Source organism: Tauraco erythrolophus, chromosome 13 (assembly GCF_009769465.1).
Source record: "Tauraco erythrolophus isolate bTauEry1 chromosome 13, bTauEry1.pri, whole genome shotgun sequence".
Lineage (NCBI taxonomy): Eukaryota > Metazoa > Chordata > Aves > Musophagiformes > Musophagidae > Tauraco > Tauraco erythrolophus.
Genome location: NC_141477.1, coordinates 6139790 through 6159235, shown reverse-complemented (window position 1 = coordinate 6159235; position 19446 = coordinate 6139790). Strand labels below are relative to the sequence as shown.

Here is a 19446-nt window from a genome sequence, read left to right as displayed (position 1 = left end):
ACCTGTAGATTAGAATTACTTACAGTTTTGACCAGACACATTGGAGGGCAGCGACTTGTTTGGAACAGGAACTGCCACACCGCACATTGTCACAGCGAAGACGGATTGCACCTTTCCACATTACAATCATTCTGACTAATGATCGTTCTAACTAAGGTCATCCCAATAGAATTTCCATGGAGTATGACAGAGAAACGTTTCTGGCGTACTACCATAACTCTCAAAAACAAACTGTAATTGAGACATTTCATGATTCCATATTAAGACAAGCAAAACCATGAGGTTCCCCTCCAATAACTGAGGTAGATCGACTGATACTTATTAAATAATGGCCATCATTCAATGATGTATTACTGTTGGTTTTTTGTGTATCATGTACAATTTTGGTCTTCTCCTCTGTAGTCTTTGAAAATACGAGAACATAAATATAAATTAGCAATTAACGAAACTTGCAAAGACAGAAAAAGGAGGCAATAAACCAGGAAGACTAGCAAGCAGCAGGACTGAAACACTGGAAAACTACTTGTTTGTTTGAAATACAGAGAAGATCCATGCCAGAGGTTACAAATGCTAAAAGATCACGAGTTCACTGAAGAAAAAACACATTGAAGATTTAACTCTGTATAAAGATGTGACCTCTGGCTCAGAAAAAACTGTCTACTGTTGGGACCTGGGTTTATGCTGTCCATGCACATACAGACATAGACATTTAACACATATTAGCTAACATGTATTTACTCTTCCGCCAAAGCATCTGCTCTCCATCACCTGTTGAAGACAAAATACTGGGCTCAACCAGCCTGAAGAAAACCCTGTATGGTTGTATATGTTATTACTACCTTCCAACAGATCAAACTTGGAAAACCTTTCTTGAGATCCAAGTATCTCAAAGAGGCTTGAAAAAACCCAGGTGCTCACTTAATACATGCACAATGATTATCTGCCTTCAAGAGGTAGAAGATAAATTACTTTCACACTAAAAGATTAGTCTTAGGGGACCTACCAGAGTATTAGATTAAGACACTTGCACCGAAGCAGACTAAAAATAGTCCTGAAACACACAGCTACCCATCTCTTACTGTTATCAACTTGGTCAAGTCTCACTTTTCACCTCAACACATTTTAAGCATATAGGCATACAGAATCCACAGTATATTCTCAATTTAGCAGATGCAATCTATGTTCTGCTTACCTTTATATTACCTATATAAGCAAAATTTGGCTCAAATGATTCATTCAGAAGGCAGTATCCCAGTGCTAATGATCCAAATGTCTTAAATGCAAAAACAAAAAGCGTTGCAAGAAAGACCTCCAAGCTTATTCCACACATACTACTGTTCAGAATATGCAACTTACAGAGAGGTCCTCATTGATTTATAAAAATAAGCCAGTGTACCATGTGGACTTTTTACTTTTAGAAAGTCTATAAGCCATAAATTTCTTATTCCCCTGCCTCTTCACCTTGCGAAATTATTCCATACTAGTATTCTAAAATAATTATATTCCCACCTTACAAAACAGTAAAAGTTATCTGAAAGAATGAAGTTTCAGACAAGTTTCAGTTTCCCACAACTACACAAGGCACACAGCACTTAAAGTTAAAATTACAATTTTGCATACTCTTTACATCCTTTACAGATCATTAACATGTAATTCAAAAATTCAACAAAATTATCTGCTTTTTATCTGTGTTAATGCCTATATACCTAGCACTTTTAGTTTCTCAATGAATTCAGAATCTTAATAGCATGATTGCTAACTTTGAATGCTTTATATCGTTTTTTAATGTATCTTTCTCCAAAGAAACTTTAATCATTTAGATAACAAATCTATCCTTACTCCCTGTATACATGGCGGAAACTCTTGCAAAGACAGATATTCTGTTCAAAGCATCTCCTAGCAAAATTACGGTTGAAACTACTATCAATCAGATAAAAGTTGCAATCTCAAAAGCAGATGATGAATTTATTTCTTTTGACAGTAAAAAAGGAAGAAAAATCAGTTTTGCACATAAAACCAACAGGCATGGGGGGGGAGCATTTTTTGTATATACATCATTGCTGGTCAGCACAACACGTAACTGGAACTAGGCCATGAATCAGATGAGATTTTGTTATTTTTACATAAAAAATAATGTAGAATTTTCTGTAAGAGAAATTTGAGAGGAAGTACATTTAGGAACTAATGTAAATGTACTAGCTATGGTGTTGCTGAAAGATGGAGGGTACATCTCTAATACAGACTTAAAAGAATTATTTCCCAAGTAAGGCCATGAATGCCACAAATTTTGCTTATAACTACGTCTTTATTTAAACAAATACACAGCTATTCCTGGAACTCTGCTGGAAGCTTTCAGGATATTAAAATCTAGGTGCATAGCCTATTTCATAGTCAGCACAAACTTCCCTGGTAACTCATACATCTGTTTTCCATCCTTTCCTCCAGACTTATTATCTAACCCCCTGGCCCCCTCACTTTCACTTGGGTCACAAATTCACAGCCAACTGCATGACTTGACTTCAGCTGCAGAACCTGCATCAGAACACTCAGCTTTCTAGTAGTAACTACATATGGAGCATATGGAGCTTCTTTTACCAATATTCAGAAAGTTTCCAGAACAACATGGCTACAGCTCAAAATAACACATCAGAAGGCAAAAGATACTTTTAAAACCATCCTGAATAGAATTATAGAACACAGACCTAGAATGACAAGTGATTGTCCTCCAACTCATTATCAGTGTATTTTATGTATATACATAGATATAAATTCTTACACATCAAAGATACATGCTTCAGGAAAATTTCCTCAACAGATAACCTTAACAGTTCATTTAACAAAAAATTACTGTGAAATCCATGGAATGTGCTATTTAATGATGTTCTGAGTAACTAGCTTCAAATTAAATAGATTTTCCTAGTATCTAACTTAAATTCCCTTGCAAAAAAGTGAAGCTGAAAAAAAAACAAAAAAAAAAAACAAAAACTTGAAGAGGAGTGTCTTTTAAGGGTTATTTTTTCTGTTTTGACATTAGAGAAAGAAATCTTTTCAGTCTAATCTTTTTACCTATTCACACAAAACATGTTTTATTCCAGGAACACAGATTTTTATTTGTTTAAAAACAAACAAAACCCACTTCTTTTTTCAGTTCAACTTCTGAATTTCTTTTTCCTCAAATTCATAGAAGAAATATGCTCTGTAAAAGCATTATAGATCAAGACGACTTCATGAATGTATTCATATTTCATGCTAATTAGTCTTTGTACACAATCCCTTTCCCTGGTGTGCCTCGTACACGTGTCTCTGTCCTCAACTGCTCGTTAAATGTGCTATAGTTTATTTGAGCACTGCATCATTGCAACCGAAATAGACATTTCGGAATACATAACTGGCTTTCTTCATCTCCTATATTTTATAAAGCTGCTACAAACAAAATCTCTATTTTCCTTAGAAAAACAAGGCATAGAGTAGGCACAGAATGTACTAACTACTGATAGAGTTATCACACAGCAGGCTGGAATTTCAAACTTGCTGAATATATGTATGTGGGTAACACACTTTTCTGCAGATGACAAGTAGTGATCCTCACTCTTTTCTAATGGGGACTTCTGAGAGACTAAATGTAGAAAAAAAACAAAGCATGCCTTTGAGAGTTTACCTCCCCTTCACTTTTCTTTATAGTTAGAATTGACTCTTCCACATTTCCTCTTCAAGATTTTAGATTTCAAATTCTGAGAACTTGGGCCAAACTAATATATGAATTCTGTAAGTTACCACCAAAACCTCACAACATTAAAACTAAGACAGATCAGTCACAAAATCGTTCAACACACATACAAGAGATCTTTTAAGACAGTACACAACTGTTCTCACTCCAGTATTTTTGAAGTCTTTAACACAAAAGACTACTCTACAAGTTCACCAGAACCCCAACACCAACCTCACTTTCTGAATATCAGATACTGAATATCAGTTACTCGCATTTCCAAAACCAGATTTTTATGAATGAAACAATACAGAAGAGGTTCATTAATATATTAAATTTTTATAATTACCAAGCAGTTCCCAAAGTTTACTGAAGGCATACCAACAAATACCTAAAATTACTCAAGCACTAAAACTATTACACTTTATTTAACCAGAAAGACTATGAGAGTAAAACTTTCATACTTGAGAAAAACAAAAATGACCCGCCCTAAATTCTACTGCTGAAACGGAGCAGCAGGGGTTTATTAATATTCTTCAGAAACACTTCCACAGATTTCTTAACCAAATGATAGTCTTACCACAAACATATAAACACGTGACATCCTCTACAGTCTCGGTTTCATGCCTAGCACTAAAAAAGTCAGAAAATCAGCCCGTATCTGTACAAGTAACACGATCATGAAGTAACTAGTAGGGTTTGCTATTTTGTATCCTTGCTCCTCAAGTCTTCAGTGGAGAAGGCTAACACGTACTCTAGTAACACTCCAAAGAGTTAAGCAGTGCTAATTAAACTAAAATTAAAGGAACCACCTCCACATTAGAGCATTTGACCTGGATTCAGAAGAGATAGAATGCTGATTTTCAAAATGAACTCAATTTCTATAGGAAACATGTGGAATACATTATGATTTATCTCAAGCAACCAATGAATAAAGTTAGCAAATGTCAAATATCCCAGATCTCAACTTATTTCCCATCTGTCTCTCAATCTGAATATAATTTAATTCACATACAGACTACACGTATTTCCTTTTTTGAAGCCGCAATTATTACAGTCCTTTATGTAACGCTAACCAAGCTAATATCCAAACTACTCCATCTGAAACCTTCTCATACAATACCAATGCTCTGAAAAAATACTAATTAGTGGATATGCAAAGCAAGCTAGCTCCAGGAATAACAAATAGGAGGCCTAGGAAAAATGCATGTCTGACCCGTCCCTCACTAATTTTTCCCCTATGAATACACCACGAAACTTTTAAGACCAGAGTCCTAAAGACAGACATAATTAAAATGTACCACAGCCTGAGATCTCCAGTAAAATTCCTGCATCTGTTCAACCCTATGGCACGAATAAAAAAAGCAAAAATAACACAACATAGATGGATCCAAACTTCTGAGAAAGTCTAAATAGATTTTTTTTTAATCTCAGAGATTCTTCATTCACTGTCACATGATAAAGACAAGTCTACAGTCCCAAACTGGGATGGGGGGGGAATTTCAAACTGTCTGCATGTTTCAAACCATAGTCTTCACAAAGTATTAGTGCTCCCTCACATTAGTCCACCACAAACAAAATTTGCAGTCAAAATATTAGCATCCAAATAATCTACAAAAAGAAAGCCTTCATTTGTTCCCAGCAATACTTGTGATAACGCCCAGCAGTACATCTCATCATACAACACTCTGTTTTATCATACAGAATTCGTGTTAAATACAATCAACACAGAACTGTTAGGCAGTCCTAACTAAAGTGAGTAAAAGACTTCTTTGTTACACTGTCTTTTAAATCTAAATTTGGGGGTGAATATTAAGCTTCTAATCTACTTCTAGCAAATAAGTAGTATAATCGCTAGTAGGTCATACCAACAGTACATCTATTTTACTTAGTGTGTTTTTTCAAAATAAGATATGTATTCTTTGAGACTCATTGTTACAAATTACTTTCCACATAGAAAAGGAATCATTTAAGTGTGCTAAAATGCTATTTGAAATACAAGATGAAGAACTAAAATTTACAAACATTGCCTCCTAACTGGAAGCTTGCTTTATTTTGGCCCCTTCAGAACGTTATTCTCATTTTAGTCCTTTTACACTAAAATGAATGAAATGAGTACTGATGCTCTTGAAGTAAAAGACAATGCTCCCTTCAACAGGAGCACGTGCTATCGAACAGCTATCATTTGCACAGTGGCTTCCTCAAACAAAAAAATTTTACACAGTAACATATATACAAGTAATTCTTGGGAGGCCTCATTTGTGATCCTCCTGAACAATAGCCCAGCTGCAGCAAAACTACATGCATCATTCCTAAGGTCAATTCGGAAACTATGCTTTTCTGTGTAACTACTAAAAGTTTATAAATAAAGTATAACTATTAAGGGTCAACTTCTGCAGTTAAGCCTTACTACCTGACGCAAAACTGAATACAAAGAACAGATGTGCCGCCTTCTCCTCACTTCTTTTCTCTCTTGATACTTTAAACATAGCAAGACTGGGTATCGTTATCTGGCACAAATCGCCTTGACAATTCTGGGCAGAAAAGCTATTAATTCAATGGTAATTATATACAAATATTTTTTCCTTAATCAAGAAATATATTCTTCAGCTTTTACTGTGATTGTTACTTAAACAATTCTAAGATCATTTTAGAAAGAAAAAAAGCAAATATATATATATAAATACAAGTACAGACACACACATATATAAACCTATGCCAAGTGATAATAATTTCAGGTAGCAGTTTATTTAAATAATTAAAAGCTTTGTCCATTCCTGATTTTGACTGTTTACCTATTGGATAAATCCAGTTGAGAAGGAAAAGAAAAGATTAAAAACGGCAAACTAATACCTTATTCTTTCTTCTTTATAGTACTTCAATTTATTCTGTTGTTGAAAAAGAACAATTGCAAATTCACTGAAAGATGAAAACAAACCAGCCTACTTCACTTCTATGTGAAACTGAGATATGAAGACTGATCACCTAAGCATGCAATCTAAATAAATGAAACTCATCTAAAACCCAGAAACATTAGGCTGCCCTCCATTGCAAAGCATTATCTTCCTTTGGTTTGGATTCCTACACTTCGGAAAAGGAGAGGGCAAGGAGAGAAAGGAAACAAACATATATGTGCTGAATTAATCCGAAGACCAAGGGAGCCACCTGCAGTTTGCAATCCAGAAACAAAAACACTGTGAGTTTGTGGGTTTTATTCTTTCTGTTCATTTCACCAAAGCCATGCATACAGTTGAGCTAGTACAACATATCTGCGCTTCAGAACAGAGATGTCTCTATTAAACTGAAGTTTGTTGTCTCCAGCCTACAAATACAGCTGGGATACAGGAACTTTGGACAAAACTGAGTCCATTTAAAGCTTGTAAAAGTTTAAGTTCGCTGATGAATTTGATCTGGGATTTTAGCATATCAAATTCAGATACATTTTTCAAAAGTATTAATCCCTATTCCTTTTATTTATAACTACCAAATATAAATGAATGCACACAGTTCTCCTTCAAGCAGAACAGTGCATAAACCTCATTCTTTGGCTGCTACTTATCTCTTTACTAAGAAACAGCTGAAAAGGAAGATAAGTACGATTTTTTTTCTTCCAACTAAAAATGTTTCATTACGTTAAGTAAAAGGGAAGGGCTGAAGAAGAATGAGGTGTATTTCATATTGTCATTTGTCAGTCAAGAGTAACACTGAATATCAGCTTTGTAATATTGACAGAGGAACATTACACAGAGGTATAACCGCCCTTGAATTATTACATCACTTCAATAGCCGAAAAACAAAACTTTAAAACCACATTAATGCATTCAAATCTAATTATTTCAATGAGAATGTTTGAAACTAAAACATCCCCTCTGATCAAAGAACACTACCTGCTTCAGTAGACTAACTGGTCACAGAAGAACTTAAAAATAATAAAATTCATGTCAGAAAGACATACCTGTTACCTAGAGGGGCAAGAGAAAGGAGCAAAAAGTTAACTATCTACTTAATAATACTAACTTAATAATATCTACTAACTTACACTGAAACTCGCCTGCCTTACTTTCTTCTTCCCTCTCATCAATATCTGGTAGAGGTATAAATAGAAAGACTCTAAGTTACTCTAGAATTTAAAAAACCCTCAAAATAACACAGTATCCTTTAAGAATGAGTGCTTTTACAGAAGAAAAAAATTACACACTATTTTCTTCAGGAGATCAAAAATCAGCCTGCTTTGTATCAGACGTAGAACACAAAAGATACAGCTTTAAAATGCCCTTCCTGACTAGATGACTTCATAGTCAGTTCTACATTCTCCTCTTGCATAAAGGTACCCAGCACAATTGAAATTTAGAAGGTGCACTAAGGCCCAAAAGACGCAAAGTACTGTGAACATTCAATGGCTCAACAAGTAGCAGCAAAAGGGCCTTCAAGAAAACTCACTGAAAACTGCACTTGAGTATTCCACATGTGAACATAATGTGAACATCTGCACGATGTTCATGACGAAGACTACGCTATTTACTTGCACGTGGACATTACAGAATTTACATGTTAACAGTAGGAACAAAACATGTTAAAACCAGAAGGCCTGTTTTAATTAAACTCCGATGAAAATTTATTAAGGACATTGTATCTTCCCGGTTTAAATGCTCTAACTTGTTCAGCACATATGAGGAAAATAAAAACAGACAGTTGTGTCTTTTATACTGCTGTACTATACATCTTTTTGAGGAAGGACAGTTTCGAATAGTGAAGTAGGTAAGTTGTTTAAGTTTTCTGGCATGTTTTCCTAACAATGGAAAATATAAATTTAAGCTATAATAAGGTGTTCTGGTGGATGTCACAAGCAAGGGAAAACAAAAGTTAAAGTGGGTGGGGATAGTAGCCCACCTATACTGGCCTTTATTTCTCCACCCTAAGAAAGCTGACATTTAGACCTCAAGTGACATGTATCCACAGAAAATAGGAGACAATCAAAAGACTACCACAGCTCAAGTGCCAATAGTTCAATTTAATTAGAATGTAGTCATTCAAACACTTCAAGCCAGTGAAGAATAAAGTACAGAAATTTTACCAGAACTGAAGAAAGTCTTGGATAAGCTACCCTAATCTACAAATGCAAACAGAAGACCCTGGTCAATGATCTACTAACAGAAAGAAAATTGTCAATATCTTTTAAATATTGTTTTACCAGAAGGCTAGAAGAACTGCAAGCAGACTTAAAAGGAAAAAAAAAGCCTCTGCAGTAAGATCATAAAACTTGTGGTAAGGAACTCGAGATGCTGATGACTTGCTGCAACACCATTTGACCTTCACTCTTTAGGAAGATATAGGATGGGTGAGCACATCATCAGAAAAAAGAAGGGGTGGATGATAAGTTTATATTTGAGTGCTAGTATCAGTGTAACTGGAATAATGACGTCTGTTGTATTTTGATTAGACTTAATATTTAAATAAAGGACAAAAGTGTTGAAGTCTCCATTATAAGGGTTGTGTACTTTTTGTTCACGAAAACATTGAGTTAAAAAAGAATATTTACCTTATAATGTTTACAATAAACTCATTTAGATAAGCATTGTTATCTACTTATAGTACAGTTTCCTGAACTGTTTGTAGTCTTACCTTTACAGCCTAAAAAAGAAACTATCACCTTCAAGTAAGTATTATTAATAATGTTGACAAAAGAAGAGACGTTGATATCGTCACTGTAGTTAGTCTTATCTAAACATCACTTTTTTCTTAATCTCATCATGTCACACGTTGTGTCTTCCTCAGAAGCAAGGTTTTTTCCCTGGACTGCTCCTCAGCTTTTTTCATATGTTTATTACACTCTTTCTTAAATTTTTCCAACAAAACTTTTCACACTACATTCAGCTCCCCATTTCAACCCTCTTACTCCTCAACCAACACAACAATTTTAGATACAAAAACCCTGGCACTGACCCAAAACATGAACAAGTTAAAACTAAGTTTTAGTTAATCCTATCAACGTTTTATTAATTTTTCATGATTACTAATATTTTAAAACTAAGCTACGGATGAGTCCTAAAAGTTGTTCACAGAGGGAGATATCAAAGGTAGGGCTGGACGGCCACCTAAGTTTTCATATTGTAATTATTAAAACTAGACCATATTAAACAAAGCTATTTAATATATTTTATAGTATGTATATATTATTACATCATATATATAAAAAAAACCCTGAATATTTTGTTCATCTTTTGTTCAATTATGGTTTACATGCAAGTTTCGATTTTCTCTTGTCCTTTCTCACTCAAACTCCTGTAATGTGAAAAATACAACTTAGCTATTAAAACCTTACTTCGATTTTGAAAACATATCAAAATGATTGTTGAATCGTATTTTAAAAGTCTAATCATAAAGAAGCAACAGAACACTGATCGAGAAGTTTTCCCTTGAGGTAAGCTGGATGGATAATGAATTCTGCACTCGAACAATCCCAGCAGTTACAGACTATTATGTACTAATTACTACCTTTACAGATCTACTGTACACATAATTAATTTCTTCAGAGCACTACTATCATTCTTGACTGGCAAAATACACAACCTAAATTACAAGAGCCAGAAATTAACATGATCCTTTAGGGAGAAGGCATTAACTTGCTTTGCAGTGTTTTGCAATTAGACTATCAATCAAACAGTGAAAAGTGATTTTGATAGCAGCAGGCCAGAAACAGTCAGTATTGTCACATTATTACAAAGTTATCTGCGGCTGCAAGCATATGATGTATCACAACTTATCTACAGAGCCATAACATTTGGATCCTTTACTTCTACCTGCTAGAAAATACTTCATCATACAATTCTGTATGTATTTAATATTCACAAAATTAAATACCAACATAGGGAGGTTTTGAGATCATATTCCACACAGCACTGCAGACATCACACTGGTTTGAAAGATTTGCTATTAAGTAGGTTCTTGTCAAGAACACTAACATTTTAAACACTCCATTTTAATAGTTTGGGTTTTTTTTTTAAGAGACATTCTACAGAAATACAAACATACGCAGCCCCAAGCCCACCAAAAAGCAGTAGCCCAAGTTTCCAGAGATATATAACCAGACTGGATTAATACCCTAAGCATAAATTCTTATTCAACTTCATTACAACATTTCCTTCACTAGAAAATTACTACTGTGTATTTAATCAAAAATGGGTGGGTTTTTAGTTTTAGAATTTTGATAGTGGGATCATGTAAAGACAGCAACAAGAAGGCATTCTTAGCTGACAAGACACCTCATAATTTCACTGCGTATTAACAGAAATTAATGGCTTAGGGTCACATAATAGACTCCCAAGGACGAGATGCATTAATCTGATCACACGGATCTCCTCTCTTCAGTTATTGAGAAATACTACAGAGCTCATACTATGTAATCCAGCTAAGGAGGATTGTTCATTGAGTTTATTTTACATTTTCTTTATACTCCATAAACTGGAAAGGTGGGGATTTTTTAAGTAATAAAATATTTAAGTGATAACATAAAGCTTAAAATTGATCACACGAGTTTTAAAAAGGAAAAAGCCTCACTATGTAAAGGTTATCCTCCCTGTTAAAAACAAACAAAAACAAAACAACAACAACAAAAAAAAAAACACACACACACAAAAAAAAAAAAAAACGAAAAAACCACAACAAAACTTGTCTGAAAAGCTGGTGCTTGCAGGTAAGATTTAACTGTTTTAAAAATAAGAAGACAACATTGAGCTAACAACACCTCAATAGAATTCCTTCCTCTTGCTTCTAATTCCTTATAGAAACACAAATAAATCCATGATAAGATTATTTTGCAAACCAAATACTACTGAGCCTGAAATTTTCAAGTCATGACTCAAAAACTGGAAAAGGATGACGGATGTTTTCACCAGCAAAATCACTGCTTTCACTTTTAGGCAACACGATTCACAAAAAGTTCTGGATAATATCAGATTCTCTCTTAGAATTAACCAGGTCAAAAGAAAACAAGTAATTGATTGGAAACGAATACTATCTTTACTCCTCTTTGCAGCTACACAAGGGAATACACATCTATGTGTTTCATTGCCACCCAAAACGCAGTAATTGTTCCACATCTTAATGCTACCCAACCCATTAACACCCACCACAGTTGCCCATTCATTTTCAAGTGTGCCTGATCTATCACTTACTTGCCAAAATCAACTGTGAGACTACAATCATTGTTTCCATTTCTGCGTCTAGAAGCACAATTCCAAGCTCAAAACACTTATCTAAGATCTTTAATGAAAATTTGAATCCCTGTAGTCCATTTGTCAGAGGCCCTTTAAGAGGAATTCGATCATCTGTATTTCTCTTGAAGAAAAATGGAGAAAATCCTTCCAGACTGAACTGAGACAGTGTTAACTAGATCTCAATTAACTTAGTTCAAACCCCAAGATCCCAGAATCCTGTAAAGTCTGAAAGGGAACGATTTTTCATGTTTCCATGGCTCCTCGTACAACAGATGTTTTCATAACTGTGCTCAGTAACTGATTTCACAGAACAAATACTGCAGTTTGACTGTTAGTACTAATTTGAATCTAACTCAAAACATAGAATCATAGAATCATAGAATGGTTAGGGCTGGAAGGGACCTTCAAAGGTCATCTAGTCCAACCCCCCTGCAAGGAACAGGGATATCTCCAACTAGATCAGGTTGCTCAGGGCCTTGTCCAACCTGGCCTTGAACGTCTCCATTCTACATATTCACAGGGCACCAGTATTAAAAATCTAATCTTACAGTAGCAAGTAAAGATTTAACCTTATGCATAATTTTTAGAAGAAAATTGGGATGTGAGTATACGTAAAGTTATTTTATCAGTGAGAGAATATTCCTTTTTGCTTCTGGTGCTCTATGATTAAACATTCTTGTTTCACAAGCAGTTAACTGACGAATGCAATAATTCGTTAACTAATGAAAATTGTGCTTCAGAAGTGTCTTATTGTGACTTCCTCCCTGCCTGTCCTCTACTTTTGGTCTTCAAAAGCACTGCTTCCCTGCAGCTTTGGCTGCCTTCCTTGAAAACAGGTAGTACTCAGATAGCAAGGCAGCACATAGTGTAGTAACAACCAACATTAAGTTACTCTTGGAGTACCTTAAAACTATAATAATGAGGCAAAACCTCAAAGTTTAATTCTCATTGTGCCAGAGAATCAAGAATAGAATTCAGAGGTTTAATCAAATTTGAGTGCTGCAACATATATGGAATTGCAAATTTTTAGTAAGTGTGTATACTATCGTTTGGTTTACTTGAGTTACTATTCCCATTGGCATTCCAAAATGCCACGAAATACAAGATAGCAAACACTAAGTCATCACAATTGCTTTTGGCAATTGTCAGTTTTCTTCCATTCATCCATTTATTTGTTTTACATGCCGACCGTGCTCTCGAGAGAATATAAAATGCATTTCTATTTGTCTTTCTATCATTCTCCTGTAATATATTAGGAGACCACACCAAGAAATGGGACAAAGTAGAAGAGAAACTTGATCCTAGATTACGCTTGAAATAAGTATTTTGGGGATCAATGAGCTGTCTGTGACTGTTAAGGCCAAAGGTGAGGAAGAAGAGTGAATATCATTTAATGCTTCCTTTCACAGACAGCAGTTGCAGAAAAGTTGCTTGTGGAATGCAATTATTTGAGCCTGTGCTGCAACTGAATGCTCTGAGACTCTCCTTGACTTCGAGTAGGTTTTCAAGTTTTAAGAAAAACTTGAACTTAAAGAAAGACGACATTGACTTTCTCTACAAGTCAGCCAAATAAGATTTTAATATCCTGGGTAATATGTAGCAGCATTTTTAACAGTCTTCTCATCCTTTCATATGACATGCTATTTTCTACAACCAGGAACTGAGAACAACATAAGGAAGAACAAGAAAAATATCTTCAAGGCTATCACCACAGTAAGCTATTTGGACAACTTCTGTTGTTAGTAGTTTCAAAACTGTGCAACTATGTCAAGAAGAATTTCCTCTCACACAAAAACAACAGCTCTGTCAAAAATTTCAGGAGGAGTTTTTCAGTATTTTTAATGAAGAAGATTTTCAGGAATTCAGAAATATTTCTTCACATTTCTGATGAGAGAATTCAGCTCAAGGCAGAAGCTTATTGTTTTCATTAAGAAAGGTCTCATTCCGTTGTGTTATCTGCTGCTAGGGGTTCTTTCCCTTAAAGGTTTGCCTTTCTTGCTATCACACTGAAACCAGTGACAAACCCCACACATTTTAACGTCACTGCAAGGCTATAAGCCAAGAATCTATCAAACTTCAGTATGGAAAAAAGCATTAAATAACTGCAGATGTTGCTTTTGTATTACTGCATGTAATATCTGAACATCTAGAGCAGAAAGTGGGAAGCATTGTAAAAGCAGAATACTAATGGCTCAGATTCAGTAACTACTGAAAAGAGCAAGAGCTCTGAGTGAAAGAATTGTATATTTATCTTATGAAAAACACGGCTATGACTAACTCTTTGCAGGAGTTTCAAAAAAGCACAGAAAAAGACATACTCAGAAATAACTCAAGGAATGTACTCGAGAAATGGTTCAGGAAAGTTACAGTCCTCTGAGAGACGCGAGCTAACTTTCCAAACACTGTAGTAGTATAAGTCGCGGTTTTTATTCCTGAAATTCAGACAATAGCCAGGACACCAAACCTCTATGTGTAATACAACTCAATTTTCAAATAATAAAATCCTCAAGTAATTGATAGAATTTAGAGCATTCTAGTGGTTCAAATTAAAACAGAAGACTCTCTCTGGTTAAAATAAAGCATCACATGAATTGTTAATTCTCAAAGTCGAAAAATTAAAGAAAAAAAAAGGCAGCACAAAAATGCTTACAGTCAGTACATAAATGCACTTTAAAACCTTAAGTGTGTTTTCCTTTATTCATATTTGGCCTATGAACACTTGATACATCTGACTCTATCCACCTTCCACAAATGCATATCCCTAAAGTATATCGTATTCTAACTCTTTGATAAATGAATAAAAGATTTGTAGTTATATCAATCAGGAATTCATTCTTTCAGTATCTACCACTTTTTGAACTCCAATTTGTTGGGCTTCCTCATTAGCTCCTGAGTAAGCTCCTGTTGAACCCTACTTCAGCGCTACTCGCTTCTTTTCAGTGCCTGAAACAAACTACCAGTAAACGGCCACATACGAAATACTGATCAATTGACCATTAACCACAGATAATAATGAAAAGACTTGAAGAGGCTGTCTGCAGCTTCAGAAGTACTTAAAGACCATCTGAAATGTATGAACAGTTGAGGATGGTATTAAAGTATCAAAATCATAACCGATATTCAGTTGTTAGAAACTGCATTCCCATGTCGAGATACAAATATTATCATCATATCTCCTATTGAAGGAATTAAGTGTTTGAGAAATTATTTTTTTTTCTCTAAAACCAGTAGCAGAAGAGCTACTTACATGATATACTGAGCAGCTTCAGTTACACTTGACAAAAAGCTCCAGCATAGTTTTTATTCTCACCATATTGTTCTCTCTAGTAGTCACACAGACCCATTTCACGCTGCGTTCCAACAAAAATTGGTAGACTACTGGACACTTTCCCATGGCATTATGCAAACTGTTTAAAGAGCGTGCATTCATGCATTCAACCCTTGGAAAACTAACTTACATCATTCACTAATGACACTAACAACGTAATTTTACTGTATATAACTTGGGGGACAGATGCTTCTTAGATTACACAATACACATTTAAATACTAATTAAAGGAGTATATTTAAAGACTTTTGTCTTAAATGAGAGCTCCATATAGTATTAAAAAAGTGAAAGCAAAGACTAAGGACACTAAGAACTTTGAAAAGAATGATGGTTTCAACCCACATATTCTAGAATCATGACAGTAGGCATATTATAGAGTTGTGATTTTGCGATTCAACTGCATATTGCAATTGTTACATTCTGCATCTTACTTGCATTTGTAGAGGATTTTGATTTAGCAAAGTAATGCAAGCAAGTAAATTTTTGTTACACAACAAACCCTCCATGTATGGAATAGACAACTTACAGTTCCTGCAGCTAGGAACATTAATGCAGATGAGCAAGATTTTAGGATTAGAATTTAAATTTAATTTTAATTTAATCTGAAGAAAATTCACGTCTGTCTTCAACATACCCTTCACTTTTAAGTGTTATTACGCTGTAAAGTGGAGGAGGAGCAATTCTTGTACTAGGCTGCTATGCTTAATAAAACCACACATTTTTAAATCATTTTCCTGCTATAAAACCATATATTAATTCCATGGTATTGCACAAAGCATAGAAAAGACTGTCATTGCACACTTTTAAACTCAATGAAAGCATAACACAAAGTAAAAGAACATACCTTTAATTTGTGTTCCAAAGGTAAGTGCCAATTTTGCAAACAATTCTGGGTTTTCAAATTTATCTTCTTCAGCTTTCACCCAAAAGCTGTTTTCTGTTATCTCTTGAGGCTCAATCTGAAACAAAAATGGCATCTCCAAAGTTAATAACTAGTATTTTCAATAGCCAAGTTAAAGCCAATACTACTGGACTTCTGTGATAATAGGACTGAATTGAGTTTAGGTATGTTCCAGTATTATGTTCTCTTAAAGATGCTTCTTGAACAAAACACAACTGGATGAACGGCCCTCTATCTACACAATTATTTTTATCATATTTCTCCCATTTCCAAACAGGCTTTGATACTGGCTATATGAAAAGAAAAAAGTACTCTGCAACATTGAAGCTGAAAGCCAATTTTACTCTTCATGTATGATTTAGAATAGCTATTTTCTTTTCAAAATATATTCCTCTTCCAGGTTTTGAAGTCTTGTCAATTCTTATTTTTAAGTTTGCTTAAATGGCAATTAATTTTTAAGGGCTATTTAACACCAAGATGATATTCAATAAATTTATCAATACTGTATTTGTGAGTCTCACTAGGATTTCACTGCAATACCTTGGTCCTCCATCTTGCACCGCATGATCAAGCTGTTAACATGCACCTGCTTTACCCCCAGCTGCAGGTCAGCCATTTTTAAAAGCCACCTCAATCCAACACTGATGGTGAACACAGTTACAACAACAGGCACTAAATTAAATAGTAAGAAATTTATTCCCAAAATGATGGCTCCTTAAAAGCGATGATCAAACAGACTTTCCTTTTTTTCAGTATGCAGATCTTTGGCACTGTTCCCAGAGCACTCAAGCAAAGCGTCCATCTGCAGTTACTTTCCACCATCACACACAGTGTTCAGATGTACACTTTATAAATTACTTCTATAAGCACATGAACATAATTGATTACAATGAATTGGCTGCAGTAACGGGCTGAGAGAGTTGGGGCTGTTCAGCCTGCAGAAGAGAAGGCTCCGGGGTGATCTTATAGCAGCTTTCCAGTACCTAAAGGGGGCCTACAGGAAAGCTGGAGAGGGACTTTTGACAAGGGCGTGTGGTGATAAGACAAGGGGCAACAGATTTAAACTGAAAGAGGGGAGATTTAGATTGGATATAAGGAAGAAATTTCTCACTCAGAGGGTGGTGAGGCACTGGAACAGGTTGCCCAGAGAAGTTGTGGATGTCCCATCCCTGGAAGTGTTCAAGGCCAGGTTGGATGAGACTTTGAGCATCCTGATCTAGGGGAAGGTGTCCCTGCTCATGGCAGGGGGGTTGGAACTAGATGATCTTTAAGGTCCCTTCCAACCCAAACCATTCTATGATTCTATGAACTAAAAGGTTAATTTTTCTGTATGTTTACAGGATAGTAGTCTGAGTATGTTTCACAGTCACAAAACTAGCGCAACTGACTCTAGAATCAGTTACTACTTGACAAGGACAACTGTGTGGAAAGCCTAAGTTACATGTACGGCAGGAAGTCTTCCCTGCTTAAGATGTCTAAATAAGTTAAGAAGACAAATGAATTGTAGGAGTGAAACTATCCTAACCAGACAAAGCAGTGGTGAGTCAAAAATGAGCAGCAATTTAGGAGAGAATAATACAGCCAATGGCATACAAAGTTTCTTTCCCCCCTAAGAAAATTGGCAAAATATAAACAAGAATATGTGATTTCTTTTCAATTCAGAAGCGTTAAAGTTAGTATTTATTCTCAAAAAATTGTCCAGTTTTCTGGAAATGCACTGAGAATTATGTGGAAATAAACAAAGAAAAGCCCTCATCAATGTCATTTTGCTGCACTCTCTGGTTACTTGTAACAACACCCTCATCTGCAAATCTCTGTAATGAGCCTGAATTTCCAGCACTATCATGTTGTACTGTAGCACTAAGAAAGTGCACTGACGTGCGTCAACCAAAACCAAAGATTTGGTTCAGCCAGGAGCAACATCTGGCATCTCATGTCATCCAGCTCCGTCCAGGACAACTTGATAACACCCACCTTGGTAAGAAGATGTACATCTACATCCATATGAATTTTACAACAGTTTTACCAGCTGCAAAACATCCTGAAAAAAAACCTGCACTATTTCAGAGTCAGATTTGAACACACATTGAACAGTTGTTCCGTGTGTCAAATTACAACTTAAAGTCAGCAATGACCATCTGTTAAGCCACTTAACAGCTTCGTTCCATCAACAATTTGATTCTACTAAGTTCTTGGTACCAACCCACTGTTGACATAGAATATGGTTTTCAAGGAAAGTATCAGACACTAGCTGGTAGTCCCAAGTAGCAGACATCCAGTCAAACTACACTGAAGTCCAAGGTAGAGCTCAAACCAGATGGCATGCAATACATCAAGGTCCTCCTTTGACTTGCCTTGTTGATTAGGTGACTTATATATTTTTTCCTACAGCAAACTTCAATACATCTATCACATTTTATCACTAAAAAACTGCCAACCACAAACTGTCTTTTAAGATGTGACTGCTTAGTCTTGATGATAGGTGCAGTTATCTAGTACACCAAATTTATTTCCTTCATATGGAAGGAGCAGTGGCTATACTGATCAAAAAGGGATGTGAAGCAGCACAGATGCAAACACACACCTGGACACCTGCATAACCTCTCTTGTCACAATGTGACCAACTATATTGAGAGGCAAGCAATGACTCGTAACTGCTCTTACAGGTTAGTCTGGCAAACCAGAGACTGTGCTTGCAGTTTACTGCTCAAGTAAGTGTGCATATTGTAAGATGTTTTAAAAAATGAAATTTGATTGAATATAACCATGTTAAGACTCTGCAGCAGCTCATGGAAGTTACTGGTGCCCAAACATTTCACTCGAGTGGTCCCGTAGCTCCTCCCAGTGGCCACACACCTGCCCTGGCACATTACTCATTTACAACTAATAAACCTCTCAGATTAATAACCTACAGATACCATTACAGCACGGACACCAGCATTCTCTGAACTCAGAGCTATGTTAGACTTCACAAACACGAGACGGTTCCTACATGAAATAGCACGCTGTTACCTACGTTTGCTTTAGAATCATTCCTAATGGTTCGGATATACGTACGCAGCTTAACGCAAAGCCACGGTCATGTTCACTGCCGTAGCAGAACAGTGCCTCATCTTTTCATTTGAGTCAGCACACTTCCTCTCTGCTTTCACATTGACCAACAATACAAGAAACTCTCTGCAGAACCATGAAATTCCGTGAGCCTTCACCCACCGATCATACTCCATTCATTTCCCCTGTGCTAAAACCCAGTAATCCCATATGGGCTCTTGGCAGCATTAAACACTCTCAGCTT

General features: G+C 35.7%; 1 protein-coding gene across 2 annotated transcripts in view; it reads right to left on the bottom strand.

Moving 5' to 3' along the window:
* DIAPH2 (diaphanous related formin 2) overlaps window positions 1-19446 on the bottom strand; it is a 223844-nt gene that overhangs the window by 156360 nt on the left and 48038 nt on the right. For both annotated transcript variants that reach the window (XM_086619411.1, XM_086619412.1), the window contains one exon: window positions 16095-16209. In XM_086619411.1, the coding sequence (XP_086475537.1) occupies window positions 16095-16209 (115 nt within the window). The remainder of the gene's footprint in view (window positions 1-16094; window positions 16210-19446) is intronic.